The following is a 22,988-nucleotide window of genomic DNA, read 5'->3' as shown; positions in this document are numbered from 1 at the left end:
CAATTTATTCCCACTCAGCTCCAAATATACCCTTCTTTGCCCTGTTTTGTGATACTGGAGCTGAACCCTGTAAATATTTCTCCTTTGGCAGCTGGTATAATGTTAGGCTTTCTCAGTAGAGGGTACAGGAAGACTGTTCTAAGATAGCAGAAGAAATGGTTCTGATGTGCTTCACTTCTCCAGCACAGCATGGTTGCCAGAGGTGTGTGGGAAATGCAGTGGCACCCAGTCTCTAGTCAATCTCACTGACACCACAGTGGGTGGCTGCTTCTTTGCCAGCAGTGTGTGGGAGACACAGTAGTACACAGCCCAGTGGGTGTTTTGCTGGAACCCCAGTGGGTGGCTCCATCCTCTCCAGTCCTGGCCTACTAGCTACAGACCAACTCTGACCTGAGACACCTCAGTGAACTTCTGCCCCATCCAGTGGGCCACAGTCACACTCTCTCTAATGAGGTCTGAATCTTAGCCTTGGTGGAGAGTAGGGGACTCTTCCATGCTTGTTCCTTCCTGGGTACTCTCTCTCAGCCTTAGAGATGGTAGCTGCTCCCTACACTTCCTATCTCTCTATTCTTTAGAGTTCTCTATTATCCCTTTTAGTAATTAATTACCTTTTACTAGTTAATAAGTCTTTATATTAAATTTGCATATTCAAATTATTGATATGGTTTCTGTCTCCTGAATAGACTCTGACTATTACACTAGTATATGGAAATGCAATCAATTTCTGTGTATTGACCTTGTGTTCTACAACTTACTAAATTCACTTATTAACTCTAATAGTTTTTCTATGGATTTATTTGCGTTTTCTATATTCTCAATCATGTTGTCTATACATAGTGACATTTTTTTTCCTGCTTTTTATCCCCAAATCCCCCCAGTACATAGTTGTATATTTTAGTTGTGGGTCCTTCTAGTTGTGGCATGTGGGACGCCTCCTCAATGTGGCCTGACAAGTGGTGCCATGTCTGCACCCAGGATCCGAACCAGCAAAACCCTGGGCCACTGAAGCAGAGCGTGCAAACTTAACCACTCAGCCACGGGGCTGGCCCCCCATAGTGACATTTTATTTCTTCCTTTCTAATTCTTATCATTTTATTTAACTTGCCTTATTGCACTGCCTAGCATCCATAGTACAATGTTGAACAGAATCTTGAGAGTGGGCATCTGTCTTAGTTCCCTACTGCTGCTGTAACAAATTACCACAGACTTAGTGGCTTAAAATAAAACAAATTTATTCTCTTATAGTTCTGGAGGTTAGAAGTCCAAAACCACTTTTGCTGGGCCAAAGTTAAAGTGTCGGCAGGGCTGGTTCCTTCTGGGGGCTCCGAAGGGAGGATCTGTTTCCTTGCCTTTCTCAGCTTCTAAAGGCTACCTATATTCATTCCTGGGCTTGAGGCACCTTCCCCATTTTCAAAGTGCATCATTTCAGTATCTGCTTCCATCATCACATCACCTTCTCCTCTGACTCTGACTCCTCCTAGGTCCATTTTATAAAGATCATGGTGAGTACATCAGACCACCTAGACAATGCAGGATAGTCTCTACAGGTCAAGATCCTTAATTTAATCACATCTGCAAAGTCCCTTTTGCCATATAAGGTAACATGCACAGATTCTGGGAATTATGATGTGGACGTATTGGGAGAAGAGGCATTATTCAGCCTACCACAGCATCCTTCCCTCATTCCAAATCTTAGAAGGAAAGGTCTCAACATTTCTCCATTAAGTATACTATTTTTTATAGGCTTTGGTAGATATCTTTTATGAGGTTAAGGAAGTTTTCTTCTATTTTTAGTTTTCTAAATGTTTTTTAAAACCATGAAACCAGGATGAAATACATACAACAATTTTTTCTTATTTTGAGAGAATTATATGACTTCTTTAATTTTGTCAAAATGGTGAATTACACTGATTGATTGGGGGGGGTTTGTGAGGAAGATTGTCACTGAGCTAACATCTGTGCCAATCTTTCTCTATCTTGTATGTGGGACACCGCCATAGCATGGCTTGATGAGCGGTATGTAGGTCCATGCCCGGGATCCAAACCTGCAAACCCCAGGCCACTGAAGTAGAGCGTGTGAACTTAACCACTACACCACTGAGCTGGCCCCTACACTGATTGATTTTTGAATGTTAAAATAACCTAGAATTGCCAGTATTCCTAGAATAAACCAAACTTGGTTGTGATACATTAATTTTTTGCTAATGTTTCATCTAGGATTTTTTTCATCTAAATTTATGAGTGGGATTAGCCTTTAGTTTTCCTTTTCCATAATGTTCTTGTTAGGTTTGGGTATCAAGATTATGCTGATCCCCTAAAATGATCTTGGAAGTGTTCCCTCTATTTCTATTCTCTGGAAGAGTTTGTGTAAGATTGGTTTTACTTCTTTCTTAAATGTATATTGTAATAGTGATAGTGAGCTATCTGAGCTCAAGCTTTCTTTGTGGAAAGTTTCAAAATTTCAGATCCAATTTCTTCAATAGTTATAAGATTGTCCAGATTTTCTATTTCTTTTTGTGTCAGTTTTGTAAGTTTGTGAGTGTGTGTGTACATATATATTTTAGGAATTTGTCCATTTAATCTGAAGTTTCAATTCATTAGCGTAAGAGTTTCCACAATAATACACCTTATGAGCTTTTTGATATCTGTAAAGTCTGTAGTAATGTCTCCCCTTTCAATGCTGACATTGGTTATTTGTTTTTCTCTCTCTCCCTCCCTCCCTCATTACCAGGGTTTTACCAACTTTACCAGTTTCTTCAAAGAACCATTTTTTCACTTCGTTGATCATAGTTTCATCTTTTAAAAATATATGTATTTAGGGTTATCAATGCCTCTCTAATTTGCATCCCATAAGTTTTGATATGTTGCATTTTCATTATCATTCAGTTTCACCATTCTAATTTCTACCATGATTTCTTCTTTGATCCAGGGGTCAAAGGAATCTAAAGAAGAAGTACATTTCTCATTTCCAAGCCCAAGGGGATTTTCTGACTACATTATGTGATTGAGTTGTAGCTCAATTCACTATGTCAGAGAATTTATTCTGTATGTTTCCAATACAAAATTTGTTGAGATTTGCTTTATGTTTCAATTTACAGTCAATTTTTGTAAATGTTCCATTTGTGCTTGACAAGAATGTGTGTTCTGCAATGGTGGATGCAGAGTTCTTATGTATGTCTTTTAGGGAAAGTTTGCTAATCTTTTTGTCTGTTTACTCTTTTTTTAGTTCCTGAGAGAGGAGTATTAAAATCTCTCACTAGGATGGTAGATTTTTATACTCCTATTTGTTCTGTCCATCTTTGTTTCACATATTTTTGAGGCTATATTAATAGGTCCATACACATTTAGAATAGATTCACTTGGCAAACTGAATACTTTATCATTATAAAGTGTCCCTTTTTATTTTTAGTAATGTATATTTCCCTCAAGCCTTCTTTGTCTGTTATTAACAGAACTGTTCTGATTTTGTTTTTGTTAGTGTTTTCATGTTATATATTTTCTAAATTTTATTCTCAATGTTTTGTATGTATGGTTCCACTGTCTACTGGCTTCTATTGCAATTATTGAGAAGTCTGATATCAGTCTAATTGTTGTTTCTTTGTAGCAATGTGTGTTTCCTCTGCTTGCTTTTAAGATTTTCTCTTTGCTGTTGGTGCTCTGTAGTTTTACCACAAGGGTGTGCCAGTGTGGATTTAACTTTATTTATCCTGTTCGAGAATCATTATTCCTCTTTACCTGTGAATTTGAGTCTTTCATCAGTTCTGGAGAAATTTCAACCATTATCACATCAAATATATCCTCTCTTACATTCTCTCCTCCTGGGACTCTGATTAGATGTATGTTAAACCTCCTCATCTTACTGTTCATAACTCTTAATCTTTCTAATTCTTTCTTAAGCAGTGTGTAATTTTCTATTTAAGCCACCCGTTATTTTTTTTTAATTTTTTTATTCTCGAAAATTGATCAGACCAAACATTTTGACTTCAGCATTTCAGGGCATGGAAAAGCTTATAGATTTGACATCCTGTCAAATAGGACTGCAAATGAATGATCTTCTCCAGGACTCCTTTTTATTTTTTTAAGATGTGCTTTTCTTTTGGTGGGGAAGATTGGCCCTGAGCTAACATCTGTTGCCAATCTTCCTCTTTTTACCCTCCCCAAAGCCCCAGTACATAGTTGTATATCCTAGTTGTAGATCATTCTAGTTCCTCCATGTGGGATACCACCACAGCATGGCTTGATGAGCAGTGCGTAAGTCCACACCCAGGATACGAACCATAGAACCCCAGGCTGCCGAACCAGAGTGTGTGAACTTAACCACTCCACCATGGGGCCCCTATTTTTTTTAAACAAGTATATTAGTATATTTTTATATCTATTTGGTTCTTCTTCAAATCATTTTCAAATGCATTCTTTTATTTCTTTAAACATTTCTTAGCTAATTTTTATTTTGTATTTGATAATTCCAACATTTGATGACTTTGGAGAACTAAATCTGTTGTTTGTTGTTTCTGCTGTTACTCATGATAGCTTGTCTCCTTGTTTGTTTAGTGATCTTTGGTTGTGAGCTCATGGTTGATCTTTATCTCTGGATATACTAGTGGCCAAAATTAGGGATGCTCCCCATGAAGATAAATTTGCATTTGCTTGCCAGGAGTCAGAGGGCACTACAGACACAGGACTACTTTAGCCACTTTGAGGGTCCAGGTTTAATGTGGAAGTCTCAAATTCAGGTTATCCATCTTTCTGCTATCTTATGGTTTAGTCTCAGGACTGATTGCTACACTGATATTAGCATTTGCCCCCAGGAAAATCCAGCCTTTTGTGCTTGCTTTCTGCTCCATGCACCCACATGTGGTTTCAAAAAACCTTTCATGGGGAGAGAAGATGCAGCTTAGAGATTTATCTTACTGTGAAGGCTGATAAATGCATTAAAATTCTGTATCCTCTAGGATCTAGCTGTTTCTTAACAGGAGGGCCTTCCAGGGTGTCTAGTCTGACATACTACCAAAATAGAAATCTAAATCAGGGTTGTTTTTTTTAAGTTAAAAGAAGCTTACTGAAAAGGAGGAATATGCCTTTTTCTAAGCATATAATGGATTATATTTTATTTTTATCTCTATCATTCCTCGCTAGTAAAAATAGAAAACTGAAATTTTAAGGAAGCAAAGAAAATGAAAACTGATCTGTATGTAACCTGGTATGTTAAGAAATGGAAAGCATTACATAATTTTATTACCTGATTTATTGCGGTCTTGAAGTTGGAAAGCACGAATGAGGTCAGTTTTTCGTGAAATCAGTCTCTCTTTTAATATCCTGATGGCACTACTTTCCATAATATTCACCCTATGTTAACAAAACAGTTATTAAGTTAAAGTTACATAAATCATCCTGTTCTGTTTCATTTTAATGTGCTATTTACCACTTACCAGAGTTTCTACTTTAAATGAATTGTCTAGCTTCACACATACCATGTTACTAGGTGATGAATGTGTGTATATGTTTGTATGTGCGTGCATATTATGTGAAATTTTAAAAAGGATTACCAATGGTGTTTCTTATTTCAAAGATTCACATGAACAATTAATGTCCAAGAATATACAAGACAATTTTGAAGAAGAAGGAAAATAAAGAGGGACTTGCTATAAAGGATATTGAAATTTACCATAAAGTTACTGAAACAAAACAGAGAAGACAGATACATGAGTAGAACATAATAGAAATTTCATGAATATAGAGAACTATATATGGGAACAATAAATATGACAAAGGAGGTATTACAATTCAGTAGAAAAGGACAATTTTTTTAAATGGTGCTAGTATAGCTGGCTAACTGTCTGAATGCTAAACTCCTATATCAGACCATTTACAAAAATAAATTTAAAATAAAGGAGGAACAGAGGAACAAAGTACTCACGAGTCATATACCCCCAAAAAAGGGAAAATGGCAGATGTAAATCCAACCATATCAATAATAACATCATATGTGAATGGATTAAAAAATCAAGACTGGATTAAAAAAACAAGACCCAACTAAATGTTGTCTACAGGAGACACACTTTAGTTTCAAAGATACAAAAAGTTTGAAAGGGAAAGGATAAAAAAAGATATACCATGCAAACAGCAACCATAAGAGAGTTAGAGTGGGCATACTAGTAGAATAGACTTTAAGACAAAAGCTGTCACTAGACATAGAGAGGAATATTTTATAACGATAAAAGAGTCAATCAGTCAAGAAGATAAAACAATTGTAAACATCTATGAACCTAACAAGAGAACCCAGAACTACATGAAGTAAAAACTGAAAGAATTGAAGGGAGAAATAGATAATTCAACAATAATAGTCGGGGACTTCAATACTCTACTTTCAATAATAGATAGAACAACTAGGCAGAAAATTAACAAGGCTATAAAAGACTTGAACAGCACTATAAAGCAACTAGATCTAATATATATGTATAAAATACTCTACCCAACAACAGCAGAATATACATTTTTCTAAAGCACATATGGAAAAATCTCCAAAGCAGATCTTATGCTAGGCCATAATATAAACCTAAATAGATTTAAAATAATTAAAATCTTACAAAGTATCTTTTCTGACTACAAAAGAAATAAATTGGAGATTAATAACAGAAAGAAATTTGGGAACATCACAATATCAGGAAATTAAACAACACAATCCTAACTAACCAATGAGTCAAAGAAGAAATCACAAAAGAAGTTAGAAAATACTTTAAGATGAATAAAAATTAAAATACAACATGCTAAAACATATGAGATGTACCTAAAGCAGTGCTTAGAGAAAACATTAAAGCTATAAATGCCTATATTAAAAAAGAAGAAAGATCTCAAATCAATAACATAATGTTTACCTTCAAAAACTAGAAAAAAAAGAGTAAACTAAACCCAAAGCAAGCAGAGGATGGAAAGAATAGAGGAGAAATAAATGAAATAGAGAATAGAAAAACAATAGAGAAAATCAACAAAACCAAAAACTGGTTCTTTGAAAAGATTGATAAAATTGACAAACCTTTAGCTAGACTGGCCAAGAAAAAAAGAAAGAAGGCTCAAATTTCTAAAATCAAGAATGAAAGAGAGGTCATCACAACTGACCTTACAGAAATAAAAAAGATTATAAGGGAATACTATGAACAACTGTATACCAACAAATTAGATAACCTACACGAAATAGATAAATTCCTATAAAGATATAAGCTACCAAAACTGACTAAGAAGAAATAGAAAAACTAAACATACCTAAAACAAGTTAAAAGACTGAATAAGTAACCAAACAACTTCTCACAAAGAAAAGCTCAGGGCCAGATGGCTTCACTAGTGAATTCTACCAAACACTTAAAGAAGAATTAATACCAACCGTTTGCAACAAACTCTTCCAAAAAACAGACAAGGTGGGAATACTACCCATTTTATCATATGAAGAAAGTATTACCCTGATACCAAAACCAGACAAAGATCAAAAGAAAACTACAGACCAATATCTCTTATGAATATAGATGGAAAATCTTCAACAAAATACTAGCAAACTGCATCCAGCAACACATAAAAAGGATTATACACCATGAACAAGTGGGATTTATCCCAGGAATATAAGGTTTGCTTAACATCTGAAATCAATCAAAGTAATACACCATATTAATAAAATAAAAGAGAAAAACCAGATGATTGTCTCAATAGATGCAGAAAAAGTATTTGACAAAATCCAATATTCTTTCATGATAAAAACACTCAACAAACCAGGCATAGAAGGGAACTTCCTCAACCTGATAAAGAGCATCTACCAAAAACACATAGCTAATATACTTAATGGTGAAAGACTGAATGTGTCCTTCTCAAGATCAGGAATAAGGCAAAGATATTTGCTCTCAGCACTTCTTTTCAACATTGGTCTAGAGGTTCTAGCTAGGACAATTAAGCAAGAAAAAAAAATAAAGAGCATCCAGATTGGAAAAGAAGAAGTAAAACTACTCCATTCACAGATAATATGATCTTGTATATAGAAAATCCCAAGGAATTCACTGAAAACTATTAGAGCTAATAAACAAGTTCATCAAGATTGCATAATGTACAAAAATCAATTGTATTTCTATACACTAGAAAGGAAAAATCCAAAACTGTAATTAAGAAAACAATTCCACTTACTATAGCACCAAAAAGAACAAAATATTTAGAAGTGAATTTAACAAAAGAAGTCCAAGACTTGTACACTGAAAACACAAAACATTGTTCAAGGAAATTAAAGAAGATCTAAATAAAGAGAACAATATTCCATGTTCATGGATTGGAAGACCTAATATTGTTAAGATGGCAACAGCCACCAAATTGACCTACAGATTCAAAATAATCCCTATCAAAATCCCAGATGGCATTTTTGCAGAAGTTGACAAGCTGATTCTAAATTTCATACAGAAATGCCAGGGACTCAGAATAACCAAAACTATCTTTAAAAAGAACGAAGTTTGACTCACATTTTCTAGTTTCAAAACTAACTACAAAGCTATAGTAATCAAGACAATGTGTTATTCGCATTAGGACATATAGATCAATGCAATACAATTTACAGTCCAGAAATAAACCTGTACCTTTATGGTCAATCGATTTTTGACAAGTGTGCCAAGACAATTAAATGGGGGAAGGATAGTCTTTCCTACTGATGGTGCTGGGACAACTGGATATCCACATGTAAAAGAATAAAGTCAGACCCCTACCTCACATCACACACAAAAATTAACTCAAAATGGATCAGATACCCAAATGTAAGAGCTTAACCTATAAAATTCTTAGAAGAAAACACAGGAATAAATCTTCATGACTTTGTGTTAGGCAATGTCTCCTTAGATACAACACCAAAAGCACAAGCAAAAAAAAGAAAAAAACAGATATATTGAATTTCATCAAAATTAAAAACTTTTGTGCTACAAATCATACCATCAAAAAAGGGAAAAGAGGGGCCAGCCCAGTGGCATAGTGGTTAAGTTCATGCACTCCACTTCAGTGGGCTGGGGTTCATGGGTTTGGATCCTAGGCATGGATCTACACACCGCTCATCAAGCCATGCTGTGGTGGCATCCCATATACAAAATAGAGGAAGATTGGCATGGATGTTGGCTCAGCGACAATCTTCCTCACCAAAAAAAAAGAAGAAAGAAAGGGAAAAGACATCCTACAGAATGGGAGAGTATATTTGCAAAGCATGTATTTAATAAGTGACACATATGTAGGATATATAAAGAACTCTTACAATGCAATAATAAAAAGAGTAATAACAATTAAAATAGAAAATGGATCTGAAATAGACATTTCTCCAAAGATATACAAATGTCCAATAAGAACATGAAAAGATCCTCAATATTACTAGCCATTAGGGAAATGCAAATCAAAACCACAATGAGATTCTATCTCACATCCCCTAAGATGGCTATAATCAAAAGGACAGATCATAACAAGGGTTGCAAGGACATGGAGGAATTGGAATCCTCATATATTGCTGGTGGGAATGTAAAATTGCACAGCCCCTTGGGAAAAAAGCTTACAAGTTCCTCAAAATGTTAAACATAGAGTTACCATTTAATCCAGCAATTGCACTTTCAGGTATATACCCAAGAGAAATGAAAACATATGTACGCACAAAACTTTGTCCACTCATGTTCAAAACAGCATTATTCATAAGAGCCAAAAAGTGGAAACTCAAATTTCCATTAGCTGATAAATGGTCAAAGAAAATGTGGTTATGTCCATACAATGGCATATTATTCAGCCATACAAAGGAATGAAGTACCAATACATGTTACAACATGAATGAACCTCAAAAACATTGTGCTGAGTGAAAGAAGCCAGTCACAAAAGACCACATAGTCTGTGATCCCATTTGCATGAAATGTCCAGAATAGACAAATCTATAGAGACAGAAAATAGATTAGTGGTTGCCTGGAGCTTGTGATGGGGTAGGTGACTACCTGAGTGACTGCTGAGTATAAGTTTCCTTTTGAAGATGGCGACAAAGTTCAAAAATTAGATTATGGTCATGGTTGCACAACTCTGTAAATACACTAATATCATTGAATTGTATACTTTAAATTGATAAATTTTATGGTATGTAAATTATATCTCACAAAGCTATAAATTAAATAAACGAGATTAATTTATATATATTTATATAAATTTGTTGTAGAGATATTTTTCTAACAAAGGTGAAAATCCAAAAGTCATAATGAAATGATAAATAAATGTGATTTCATAGAACTAAAGCAAAATCAAGACACCAACAAAATATATGCGACATGTCCATAAAAATCCTTTATTTCCTCATATGCAAAGAACTCCTAAAAATTGATCAGAAAATGACCAACAAAAACCAATATAAAATGGGGGAATGATATAAATAGAAGAAAATAATACAAAAAGAAGAGAAAATGCAGTGTCCCAAAACATAAGATGGGTAAACTCAGCTGTCTAAAAAATGCTAATTAAAACTATGAGATTTACCATTTTTATCCAGCAGCTTGGCAAGAAATAAGAAAGGTAATAATATCTGAGACTAAAGAGGATGTAAAGATATTGGTATGCTGTTTTTCAGATTGTTAATTGTTACAATTCTTTTGGAGTATCTAGCAAAATTTTAAACATACAAATCCATAAATCCCACATTCTGAAATCTTATGTAAAAAAAGCACTAAGACTTATGGATATATGTATGTATGTATACACACACACACACACACAGAGGTATGTTTGTTATAGCATTATTTTTAGGTACAAAATCCTGGAACCAATCTGGATGGCCATCAGTTGAACAAGAATTAGTCACTCCATAATTGTTATGGCACATGTATGCTACAGAGTATTATGCATCTGCTAAAAAAATGAGTTAGGTCCATATATACTAATTTGGAGTGATGTTCACAATATAATCTTTAGGGGAAAAAGTCAGCTGCACAAGACAGTGTGCAGTATGATTCTATCTTTGTCAAAAAAATGTACAGGGCCTGGCCCGGTGGCACAGTGGTTAAGTGCACACGTTCCGCTTCGGCGGCCCGGGGTTGGCCGGTTCGGATCCCGGGTGAGGACACAGCACCGTTTGTCAAGCCATGCTGTGGTAGGCGTCCCACATATAAAGTAGAGGAAGATGGGCACAGATGTTAGCTCAGGGCCAGTCTTCCTCGCAAAAAAAGAGGAAGATTGGCAGCAGATGTTAGCTAAGGGCCAGTCTTCCTTAAAAAAAAAAATGTACGTATGTTATTTACTGCCTTTCTTCTCCCACTGGGATATGCATTTGATGAGGGAATGGACTTTTGTCTATTTTGTTTATTGCTGTATCACCTGTGCCTAGAACAGTATCTGATACACAGTAGGTGCTCAAAATTTTTATTCAATGGATGAATCATTGCTTGTCTATTTCTGTAGGAGCAAGGAGAAGAGGGTGGGAGGGTCCACTCCAGGATATTCATTTCACTTGCCTCTGCAAAAAGGATTATTGAGAGGTAGGAGGAGAAAAAATCATTAACATTTTCTTTGTACATCTTTGTTTTGTCTCACTTGTTAAGAATAAACATATTCATTTTATAATGAAAAAATCTAAAAAATATTATGTTAAAGGGAGAAAAGGAAGATAAGCTAAGAACACCATTACATGGAGAGACACACTCGACTCTTGTCATATCCACTTCTGGGTAGAGAAGAAACGAAGAGGCAAGAGCAGACTGAGCTGTTTGGGAGCAGAGAAGACTGTAGGTTATGGGACTGGGTGGGTGCAGGGACCTTCTTTTTTTTCCATTCAATTAAGGACTGTTTGTAGATGCTTTATCCATCTAAAGAAATAGATGAATTGAAAATTGCTCCTCGGGGCCGGCCCCGTGGCCGAGTGGTTAAGTTCGCGAGCTCCACTGCAGCCGCCCAGGGTTTCACCAGTTCGGATCCTGGGGTTTGGATCCTGGGCACGGACATGGCACCGCTCATCAAGCTATGCTGAGGTAGCATCCCACATGCCACAACTAGAGGGACCCACAACTAAAAATATACAACTATGTCCCGGGGGGCTTTGGGGAGGAAAAAAAAAGAAAAAAAATTTTTTTTAAATCTTTAAAAAAAAAAAGAAAATTTCTCTTCTTGGTTTCAAATATGAGCACATTCACTGCTTGGTGTCTGAAACTATTTCCATTTTGTTTCTACCAATGAGTAACCAATAAGTGCTTGTCTCCATTCTCGTGGCTGCTCTTAGTCACTCTGGACTGGTTCTACTTGGTCACCAGTACCAGCACTCAGAATTCTCCTTAGAGTATACACACCTTTGGTAAAGAGGCCTTGAGCACGTTGCCCTAGTTACTTGGTACTGGAAAAATTGAGGGGTCATACCAGAGCCCAGTCTGATGTAAGCTCCTCGATTGCTGCCTTCTTCATAATAATTGGAAGCAGAAAATACAGTAACAACCTGATTAAAGAAAAAGAGGGTCAGGTTCACAGAGAGTTAGTCCTCAAAAGGTCCTTCAATAAAATCAGAAATAGCTCAATTCTTAAAAAGCAAAAACCAAAGTTCAAAATCCATACAAATGATCTAAATCTGATGGGATTTCGTGTGACTCCATTAGAGAGAAACAAGGCTTTTAAATCAGTGTCCCCAGGAGTATTAACTTCTAGCCACTCATCCTTGCAGTTCATGGCCTTGCAATCCTGTGTACAATTTTAGTTCCATATCTTAGAATACTCCTTAATGCTCAATTTTGCAAATTCTAATTTTCCAAGAGGGCAAGCCTTTATTTTCTTTCCTTGTGATATTTGAACATTCAAATAAAACTTGTCTAGTATCACATTTTTTTTTGCTTGGAACGGACTGATTTAGAGGGCTTAGGGCCTCACACAAAACCAGTGCCTTAAGGGCAGAGAGAGAGTGGCTAGAATAAGGGATCACACACAACCACTCTGCTGGGAAGGAACCAGCCTTGGAGCCCTGGTGGAGGATGGGAGGGTAATACTAGTCTGTGACAGGAAACCAGTCCTGCCCTAATGAGCATGTCACTTCAGACAAGCCACTGCTATTTCCTCTCCATTTGCTTATTACAAAGAAATCCTAAATAACACTTGCCTTAACCATCTCACAATGTTAGTATGAGCCTCAAATGAACAGAGTTAAGAAAAGTGAAAGTATTTAAATAAAAGGAAATGCCACATAATTTGATATTCCTTTTTATTTATTGCTGTTCACTATTAGAAAGAGGGGCATCCGAGGACAATGTGGGACAAGAAACCAGTTCCTCAGTCCTCACCTCTTTTAGCCTTATCAGACACCACTGAAGGAGCACACCACGCTCCATTTTAGCGGCTGCAGCTAAACTGACCTCAGCGAGTGCCTTGCTAGAGATCACCTACTCAGTGAATGGAAGGAAAGTATGTTTGGTGGCTCTGCCCTGCAAAGGGAAAGCACAAAAAGGTGGGAGAGAGCAAACCGGTCTCCCTGCTGCCTTCCACGTCCTCTGTGAGGGTAAGTACAGTCTTAACCTGACTGTACCAGAGAGTTGCCTTGCGGTTAGTAAAGAACAAAGCATTTCTATGAGTGTACTTGGTGTCATGTGTCAGAATTTCCATCTGAGGTTAGGGAAGATAAGAGAAACAAACCAAATAGCTCTCAGTATGAGGGACAGTGAGGTCTCTACAAACAACCTATATGAACCCTACAGTCTCCTATTTCTGTCCACCAGAGTATGGCCTTTTGTTTTGGTACTAGGGAAAACATCTTCCCATGGGCCTCTACGTCAGACACATCCTATAAAAAAAGACTCTGCTTGGGGGGAGGATATCTGTGATGATGTCACCAACAATGTCAGCTTACCTTCCCATCATGGCAGATTTCGTACCCTTCGGGCTTACATTCATGAGACCTAACAAGCATCTTCAACTGGTATCTATTAAGAATCTTGGAGGTAATATCTGGTCCAAAATAGCAGCCCCCTCCTCGACTTGTGTTTGGGTAACAGCCTCTTTTGCCTCTGGGATCACTCCACAGAATATCGATAACCTTGGAACAACAAACCAGATTAGGCTGCTGCTTACAGGTGAGAGTCTATCTTTCCAGATTCTAACTTCTTTGCCAGAAAGATTAACCCAAGTTACCCCAAAGTCTTACTGTTTCTCATTCCTCCTTCAAAATTGTTTCATACTCATCTCCATGAATCCTTTCCAGAATAATTTTAATGCCCATAGCCACCACAATCCCTTTCCGCTCATCCCCAATAACCAATGTAGCGATAACAATAACCAATGAAGCAATACTTGGCAATCATAAAGAGTCAGCCCTTGGCTTTTTTTTTTTTTTTGGTCTTTAAAAATTCCATCACAGGGGCCAGCCCGGTGGTGCTGTGGTTAAGTGTGCACGTTCCACTTCGGCGGCCCCAGGATCGGGTGGTTCGGCAGCTGGTTCGGATCCCGGGTGCTGATGTGGCACCGCTTGTCAAGCCATGCTGTGGTAGGCGTCCCACATACAAAGTAGAGGAAGATGGGCATGAATGTTAGCTCAGGGCCAGTCTTCCTCAGCAAAAAGAGGAGGACTGGCAGTAGTTAGCTCAGGGCTAATCTTCCTCAAAAAAAAAAATAATAAAAATAAAGTAAAATAAAAATAAAAATTCCATCACAATTATTTCACAGTTTGCTGAATCTACAAAGGTCTTTTCTCTTTAAAATCTTCCCTGTCCTGTGCAAAGGAGAAAGTAGCTCCCGACAATGAATACACATTAGGTGTTCTTAATATGTTCAAAGAAATAAAGTAGGTCTCTCAACTGTGCCTTTGGCACTGGTTTTTGTCCTGTTGAGCACATGGCATGAAGAAGCCTTTGCTTTTTCCTACTATAAATACAGACAGCTATTCTTCCAAGAACACCTCCTAAAGCATTGCCTTCACTGTTTGCCCCCTTGATAAATACATCCTCAGTTTCAGCAATACCTTTAGTCACTGATTGCTTTGAACAGTGTCTTCTCCTAAATCCACAAGTACTTTATTAGCATAACATTTCCTTTTGGGACCGAAAAAGGCAAATACAGGCTACACGATGTCCAGCACTGAAGACTCAAGTTTCTACGAATATTTTTCATAGAAAATTGGGGGCTCCTTCTTTGTGGCTCTGATCTACATATGTTTTGACAAATAAAAATGGCAAGCAATAGGAGATATTGGAGTATATGAGGAAGACATGGTGTAAACCTAATTTGGCCTGACTGTTTTTTCCAAAAGGGCCTGACTGTGGCCATTGAGTACGCATTGCATATCTGCTTTAAAACATTTCCTATGGCAAGAACAAAAGGCCCTTGAGATACAGGTGCAACTTCCCCCCACATTGGCATTTCCTTAGGGATAAGCATCTTTCCTTAGGCTAGGAACTGATTGCTGCACTCACCTTTGACCACCCAGCTCACCTGTGACCACTCGGTTCGAGACAACAGACTGCCACCCTGCTGTGTTCACTGAGACAGAAGACCTACCTGCTGTTTCATCAATTGCTGTGCTGATAGAGCAGTCTCGCGACTATTGTAAAAGGGACATTTCAATCCTATGTGAAACATCCTCTCTGGGGGTATATAACCACTCTGTGCACCCCACTTCTTCGGGGCCCTTTCTTCCTTCGGGAAGAAAAGCCCCGGGCCATGGTCCTCAGATTTCAGCTCAGAATAAACTCTTCCAAATTTTACGGATTATTTTCGTCAACAGTTTCTTTCTTTAAATGTCTCCTATAGGAGCTTAAGCAGTAGTGAGAAAAACTAGCTTCGTCACTAATGCTGTGCAACCTTGAGAAAACTCTCTGAGTCTCATTTTCTAGATCTTTAAAATCAGAGGTTTAGGCTAGATGACTTGTGAAGCATCTCAAAATTCTGAAAAACTATGATCCTGAGTCCGTATTTTCCATGTTTCTTTTGAGGGCATGAAGAAGCATGCATTTTAAGTTGTGCAGTTATTCTAATGGGTCCAAATCAGGTCTTAAGAAGAAGACCAGAAAAGGCTGTCCCACTAAACCTGACTGTACACCCATTTACAGGTTTGGTATTGAAGGAGAGCCAGAAATAAGTGAGGGGAAAGACAGTGAGGTGGAGAGAAGAATAGAACTGGTAGGAAAGCTACTCTGGAAAGATAAACAGCTGGTCAGAACTGAACACTTGGCACCAGGAACATACCAGACACTTTCAGAGTTTTTGATGATTGATTGAAGTAAGAATTAAAACCACCCAAAGAAAATTCAGAGCAGGTTTCTCCTTTCTCTCCCACTGAATTCCAACATTGGCACCACCCTATCCTACAAATAAATGGAACCCATTTACTTTGCTGGTGTCTGCGACAAAAATAACACTTGCATTTTAAACTGAGCCATATCTGGCTCTTACACCATGAATTCATGTTTGGAGGACATGATTTGACCTTTAGTATAATGAAGGAGGAAACATGAACTCAAGGAGTTGTGTTTCATAAGGAGGGGATTAAGTTTTAAATTCCTACATGAGATGCAAGTCATTTATAGCAAAAATTACCCTTAGAAAAAAACCTCTTAACTTACCCTTAAAGCACAGTATACATGATTTTGTATCTACAACCCTATACAATAATGTGGATGTGTGAATATTTTATATATGTGATAATGTACAATATGATACATTATCTGAAAATAAAATTTTACTTTTTCTCCTTTTGCCATACACATATAGTTAAAATTTACATAAATTAAATGTATATATGATGAGACTTTGTTGAACTAGAATAAGCATTGACCAAGGAGTTAACTCTTCAAGTGTCACCTGTGTCACCTTGGACAAGGCACTTAACCTATTCAGGCCTTAGTTTGCTCCTCAGTGAGATGAGGAAGATATATCTAACACTCAGTTTTCTTTGATTCAAAGTCATAAGGGGTTTCAGTTTCACAGAAATGAACTTCTTCAGGATCATCCGTTCCATGAGTTCTGCCTTTCTTTTTCTCTGTCTAGCATTCATTCACTTGACTAGGTTTACCCAGACTGTGGCCACAACATAGATTTAATTCCGAGGCTCACAAACACAAAACTCTACGCAGGGGCTTTTGTTGGTGAAACAAACTCTTCAGCAGAGACAGTCCTTCCTCTCAACAACATCCTCTGAAATGCACGGGCCTTTTGGGTGGTTAAGTGCATGAAAGAATAATTATTCACAATATTCTTTCCTCAAATTTTTCAAACCAGAAATGGGAAGTTTTACTGAATGACAGCTTTTATATGACCTGGTCAACAAAAATCTATTTGTATCTCAGCCTTTAAACACCCTAAATCCAAAATAAATCTTGCAAGAAGTGCCCTGTGCTTGTCTGCAGTTTTAAGTAATCCAGTTTCCAAAAGTATACTTTGGGAGAGAGTTAAAAGCTCTGAAAAATGTGTCTAAATGCTTTTCTTCTTCTAAGACACTAATACTATAGGTTCACTATCCTTTTGTATTTTCCCTTAGTTATGTGTCCTCCTTCCAGCTTTTGAACATGCCATTTTAAAAGCTGTGCTCAGCGCAACCCTTCCAGCCAGGTACCTAGATTTCTTTAGATGCCTACTCCTTGTCTACCCATTGCCTCATTGGATGAGGGGAGATTAGAGTAGTTCATTTCCTTCTTGAGACCTCCTATTACTCCTAAGTGACCTTTCCCTTAGAAAGAGAGCATGGGCATTAGAGTGCGAGCTAGGAAAAAATCCTGCTCTATCATTTAGTGTCTAGCCAAGTGACTACAAACAAGCCGTTTCACTCCTGGAAGCCTTCTTAATGAGGCTGACTAGCCTATTTAAAATTTCACTCTACCTCCAGTTCTTCTGCTTCCCCTCAGCTTGTTCTAGTTTTTAATTCTTTCCATAGAATTTCTCACTTAACATATTATATCATTTACTTGCTTATTATTATGTTATTATTTAACTCCTCCCATTAGAATGTAAGCTCCATGAGGTAATAGAACTTTGGTCATTGACATTCTCAAAAGTCTAGAAAAGTGCCTGACATATAGTAGGTGCTCAATAAATACTTGTTAAATGAATGAATGAAGACAAGGGAGTCACTTGGGATATAAATAATTAAAATTATTTTTTAAACCTCTCTGGCCTCCTTCTTGTTGCAAGTCTGTCCTAAAGGAAGAGTATCACACTTGTCTCTAAACAGTGACTTAGCTATGAGTACATATATCTCCCACACTTCAGTGAACATAAGATAGAATTAAATTATAGCACTCTGCCAAGAATGCACTTCCATGAGCATGGGACAAATAAAGAGCCTATGATCTTTATTATAACATAGCTTATAGGTATTAAGAAATAAAGTAGTCATGAAATGTGTTTTTATCTGGAAATTTCAACTCTAGCTAACTAAACTATGCATATCCACTATATACCAGGAACTGAGGAAAGAAAATTAAGGGCACAACTGAAATTATTAAAACATTGGGAATGATATTCTGGTCAATCTTACCCTGCGTCAGCTCTAGTCATGTACATGGAGTCTGTAAGATGCCTCATCTATATTGTTGGGGCAGGTGGAGGTTCTATTACAGAATAATGACCCCCAGTCCCCTCCTTCCCACTTCTTAAGGTTCCATCTCTCTATAATTCTAACTCATCTAAGCTTCTAGAGGCCACAATTTCCTTTTTGTGCAACTCCAATATCTTTCGCATCATCCTTTTTATTCACCACAATCCTAGAAGTGCTTGTTCTAATTTTCGGTCTTCGGAATTTGGATGTCAAAATTTAAGGAGGCATCTTTTCCTACTTGCTATAGGATACCTCTTATACTTACTTGATTTTTAAATACTTTGGATGCAGAATCCAGTAATGAATTCTATTTCTCTCTTACTACCCCCTCCCCTCACTCTCTATCCCCCACCTCTTTCTCCTCATTGATTAGATTATATCTACAGCAGAAATCAAATTTGGGCAACATTGTCCGCAATCAAGGTATAAGGGTACAGAATCAAGAAATAGAGGCTTCTTGGGGGTAAGCAATTAGAAGTCTGGTAGTTCCATGACAGTAGTAGCAACAGTAGACCAGCTAGAAGTTTAAAAGACAGAATCAGGGAAAGAGACAGATGAGAAGAGCCCTCTTGGGCCAGAATAAGCCTCAAAGATTGTTAACACCCTGCCGTGCAAAAAAGTTCAACTTTAATTGGATCAGACTGTAGAGCTATTTGTGAATCCCAAGGCATTGCTAAAAACAATAGTGCAATCAGCTGGCAGTTAGTGAAGGCTAATAGCTGGATCTGATACAAAGAGAGGCAGATGGGCCAAAGCTTAAAGGGAAAATCAGGGAAAGAGACAAAAAGAACCTAGCCAAAACTACAACCATCCCCAGTAGTCAGGGAAACTGAGTGCATGCCCAAGGCAACACCCTGTGAGGAGTGACATCAGGGGCTACACACTGAGAGGGAATAGACTTCACTGAACTAGTCCACACAAGCCACTAAACAAATAAATGAGCAAAAAAGCAAATAACAACAACTAGCCCCAGAGGACTGTGGGAATAACTATCTAGAGTTATTATGATGTATTACCTAAAATGTCCAGTTTTCAACAAAAAAATTACAAGACATGCAAAGAAAAAAATACACAGGGAAAAACAAGCAGGCAATAGAAACTGCCTTTGAGGGGATTAGATGTTGACTTAGCAGTCAAAGATTTCAAAGCTACTATTATAAATATGTTCAAAGACAGATATATATAAAACACTCTGCTCAACAAGAACAGAATACATTTTCTTCTCAAGAGCATGAGGCACATTCTCCAAGACAGACCATATGCTAGGCCATAAAAAAAGCCTCAATAAGTTTTAAAAGGATTTAAATCATGCAAAGTATGTTCTCCAACCACAACTGAATTCAAGTAGAAATCAATAAGAGAAGGAAACATGGGAAATTCACAAATATGCAGAAATTAAACAACACACTCCTAAATAACATATGGGTTAAAGAAGAAATCACAAGGGAAATTAGAAAGTTCTCTGAGATGAATGAAAATGAAAACACAACATAGCAAAACTTATGGGATGGAGCTAAAGCAGTACTTACAGGAAATTTTACAGCTTCATTAAGAAAGGAAAAAATCTCAAATCAATGACATTGACTTTCACCTTAGGAAACTAGAAAAAGAAGAGCAAATTAATCTAAAGTAAGCATAAGGAAGGAAATAATAAAGATTAGAGCAGAAATAAATGAAAGAGAGAATAGAAAACTAGAGAAAAGCCAATAAAACCAAAAGTTGGTCCTTTGAAAAGATCAATAACATTGACAAACATTAGTGAGACTGACCAAGAAAAAAAGAGGGAGACTCAAGTTACTAAAATCAGGAATGAAAGAGGAGACATGACTACTGACTTTACAGAAATTTAAATATATATAATATATATATTATATAACATACATATTTATGTAATACTACAAACAACTCTAGGCCAACAAATTAGATAAATTAGATGAAGGACAAATTTCAAGATACAAACTATCAAGACTACCAAGATATAAACTACTCAAGAAGAAATAGAAAATCAGAATAGAACTATAGCAAGAAACAAGATTGAATTAGTAATTTTAAAACTCCTGCAAAGAAAAGCCTAGGCTCAGATGGTTTCACTGGTGAATTCTACCAAACATTTTAGGAAGAATTAATATCACTCCTTCACAAACTCCTCCAAAAATAGAAGAGGAGATAACACTTCCCAATCCATTCTATGAGGCCAAATTTATACTAATACAAAGACATCATAAGAAAAGAAAACTATAAAACAATATCCTCTATGAATGTAGGTGTAAAAATCCTCAAAAAAATGTTAGCAAACTGAAGCCAGCAACATACAAAATGGATTACACACCATGACCAAGTGAGATTTATCCCAGGAATGTAAGGTTGGCTTAACATCTAAAATTAATCAATGTAATACACCATACTAATAGAATAAAGGACAAACACCACATGATCATCTTAATAGATGCAGAAAAAGCATTTGACAAAATCCAACTCCCTTTTGTGATAAAAACACTCAACAAAGTAGGCACAGAAGAGTACTTCCTCAATATGATGGAGGACAATTAACATACAAACACAAAGCTAATATACTTAATGGTGAAAGACTGAATGCTTCTCTCTAATATCAGGAATAAGACAAGGACGTCTATTCTTACCACTTCTATTCAACACTGTACTGGAGGTTCTAGACAGGGCAATTAAGCAAGAAAAAGAAATAAAAGGCAGCCAGATTGGAAAGGAGGAAGCAAAATTATTTCTATCCACAGATAACACACTCTTGTATATAGAAAGTCCCAAAGGAATCAACTAAAAACCATCAGAATGAATAAACAAGTTGATCAAGGTTCACAACACAAGATCAATATACAAAAGTCAATTGTATATCTATACACTGGCAATGAACAATCCAAAATGTAATTAAGAAAACAATTCTAGTTACAATAGCACCAAAAATACTTAGGAATAAATTAGGAATAACTTTAACAAAACAAGCACCTCAGTGTATGTGATTATAAAACACTGTTGAAATTAAAGATCTAAATAAATTCATGTTCATGGAACTGAAGATATAATATTGTTAAGATTGCAATTGTACCCAAATTTATCCACAGACTCAAGGCAATCTCTACCAAAATCCTAACCGTTTTTTGATAGAAATTGACAAACAGATCCTAAAATTCATATGGAAATTCAAGGGACCCAGAATAGTCAAAACAACCCAGAAAAAGAAGAACAAAGGTGGAAAACTCACATTTCTCAGTTTCAAAACTTTCTACAAAGCTACAGTAATCAAAACTGTATAGTACTGATGTAAGGATAGACATATAGATCATGGAATAGAATTAGGAGTCTAGAAATAAACTTTCATATTTATAGTCAATTGATTTTTGATAAGAGTGCCAAGAAAATTCAATGAAAATAGTCTTTTTAACAAATGGTGCTGGGATAACTGGATATCCACATGCAACAGAATGAATTTGGACACCTACCTCACACTGTACAGAAAAATTAACTCAAAATTAATCAGACACCTAAATGTAAAAGATAAAACTATGACTCTCTTAGAAGAAAACATAGGAATAAATCTTCATGACTTTGGGTTAGGCAATGGCTTCTTAGATACACCAAAAGTGTAAGAAAAAAGAAAAAATAGATACGTGGATTTCATCAAAATTAAAAACTTCTGTGCTGCACATAATACCATCAAGAAGGCGAAAAGATAGCTCACAGAATGGAGAGAATATTTGCAAATAATATAAGGGATAAGGGATTTATATCCAGAATATATAAAGAACTCTTATAATGCAATAACAAAAATAAATAATTTTCAAAATGGGTAAAGGATCTGAATAGACGTTTCTCCAAAGAAGATATATAAATGGCCAATAAGCACATGAAAAGATGCTCAGCATCATTAATCATCAGAGAAATGCCAAAATCACGATGAGATTACATCTCACACCCACTAGAATGGTCATAATCAAAAGGATAGACAACAATTGTTAGGATGCAGAGAAATTGGAACTTTCATTCATTGGTGATTGCAATGTAAAATAGTGCAGTTGATGTGGATTAAGGCTGCCCCAGCTAGAGAAGCCCAAGGTGACCTGGCCTACATGCCAAACTATACGACCCAGTGGACTTTTTTTATGGTATGAATTAGGACCGCCCCAGGGAGCGAAGCCCAGGGCATCCTCACCTACATGCCGATCTATATGGCCAGATTTGTATCTAAAGTTATATGACCGCACAATAACCAGACCCCATCTGCACTGAAATCATTTAATGACTTTTTACATCATCTTTTCTTTTTTTCCAGTAAAAATAAGTCACGTACCCATGCCTTATAAAATTAGCCCTAACCCTCAACTCGGGGCAGCAGCAGAAGCTCTGACTGCCCGTGGGTCCTGTCCCCACGTACCAGCTCTGACTGCCCATGGGTCCCGTCCCCATGAGGCAGCAGCAGGAGCTCTGACTGCCCGTG

At 36.8% G+C, this 22,988-nt stretch overlaps 1 protein-coding gene across 6 annotated transcripts in view; it reads right to left on the bottom strand.

The window, feature by feature from the left end:
* PPEF1 (protein phosphatase with EF-hand domain 1) overlaps positions 1 to 22,988 on the bottom strand; it is a 130,431-nt gene that overhangs the window by 4,818 nt on the left and 102,625 nt on the right. For all 6 annotated transcript variants that reach the window (XM_070502428.1, XM_044763751.2, XM_044763755.2 and 3 more), the window contains 3 exons: positions 13,844 to 14,029; positions 12,306 to 12,448; positions 5,240 to 5,346 (listed from right to left, as the gene is read on the bottom strand). In XM_070502428.1, coding sequence (XP_070358529.1) covers positions 5,240 to 5,346; positions 12,306 to 12,448; positions 13,844 to 14,029 — 436 coding nt within the window. The remainder of the gene's footprint in view (positions 1 to 5,239; positions 5,347 to 12,305; positions 12,449 to 13,843; positions 14,030 to 22,988) is intronic.

Source organism: Equus asinus, chromosome X, assembly GCF_041296235.1.
Source record: "Equus asinus isolate D_3611 breed Donkey chromosome X, EquAss-T2T_v2, whole genome shotgun sequence".
In the NCBI taxonomy this organism is placed as follows: Eukaryota; Metazoa; Chordata; class Mammalia; order Perissodactyla; family Equidae; genus Equus; species Equus asinus.
The sequence above is the reverse complement of the archived record's forward strand: the minus strand, read 5'-3'. Positions and strand labels throughout refer to the sequence as shown.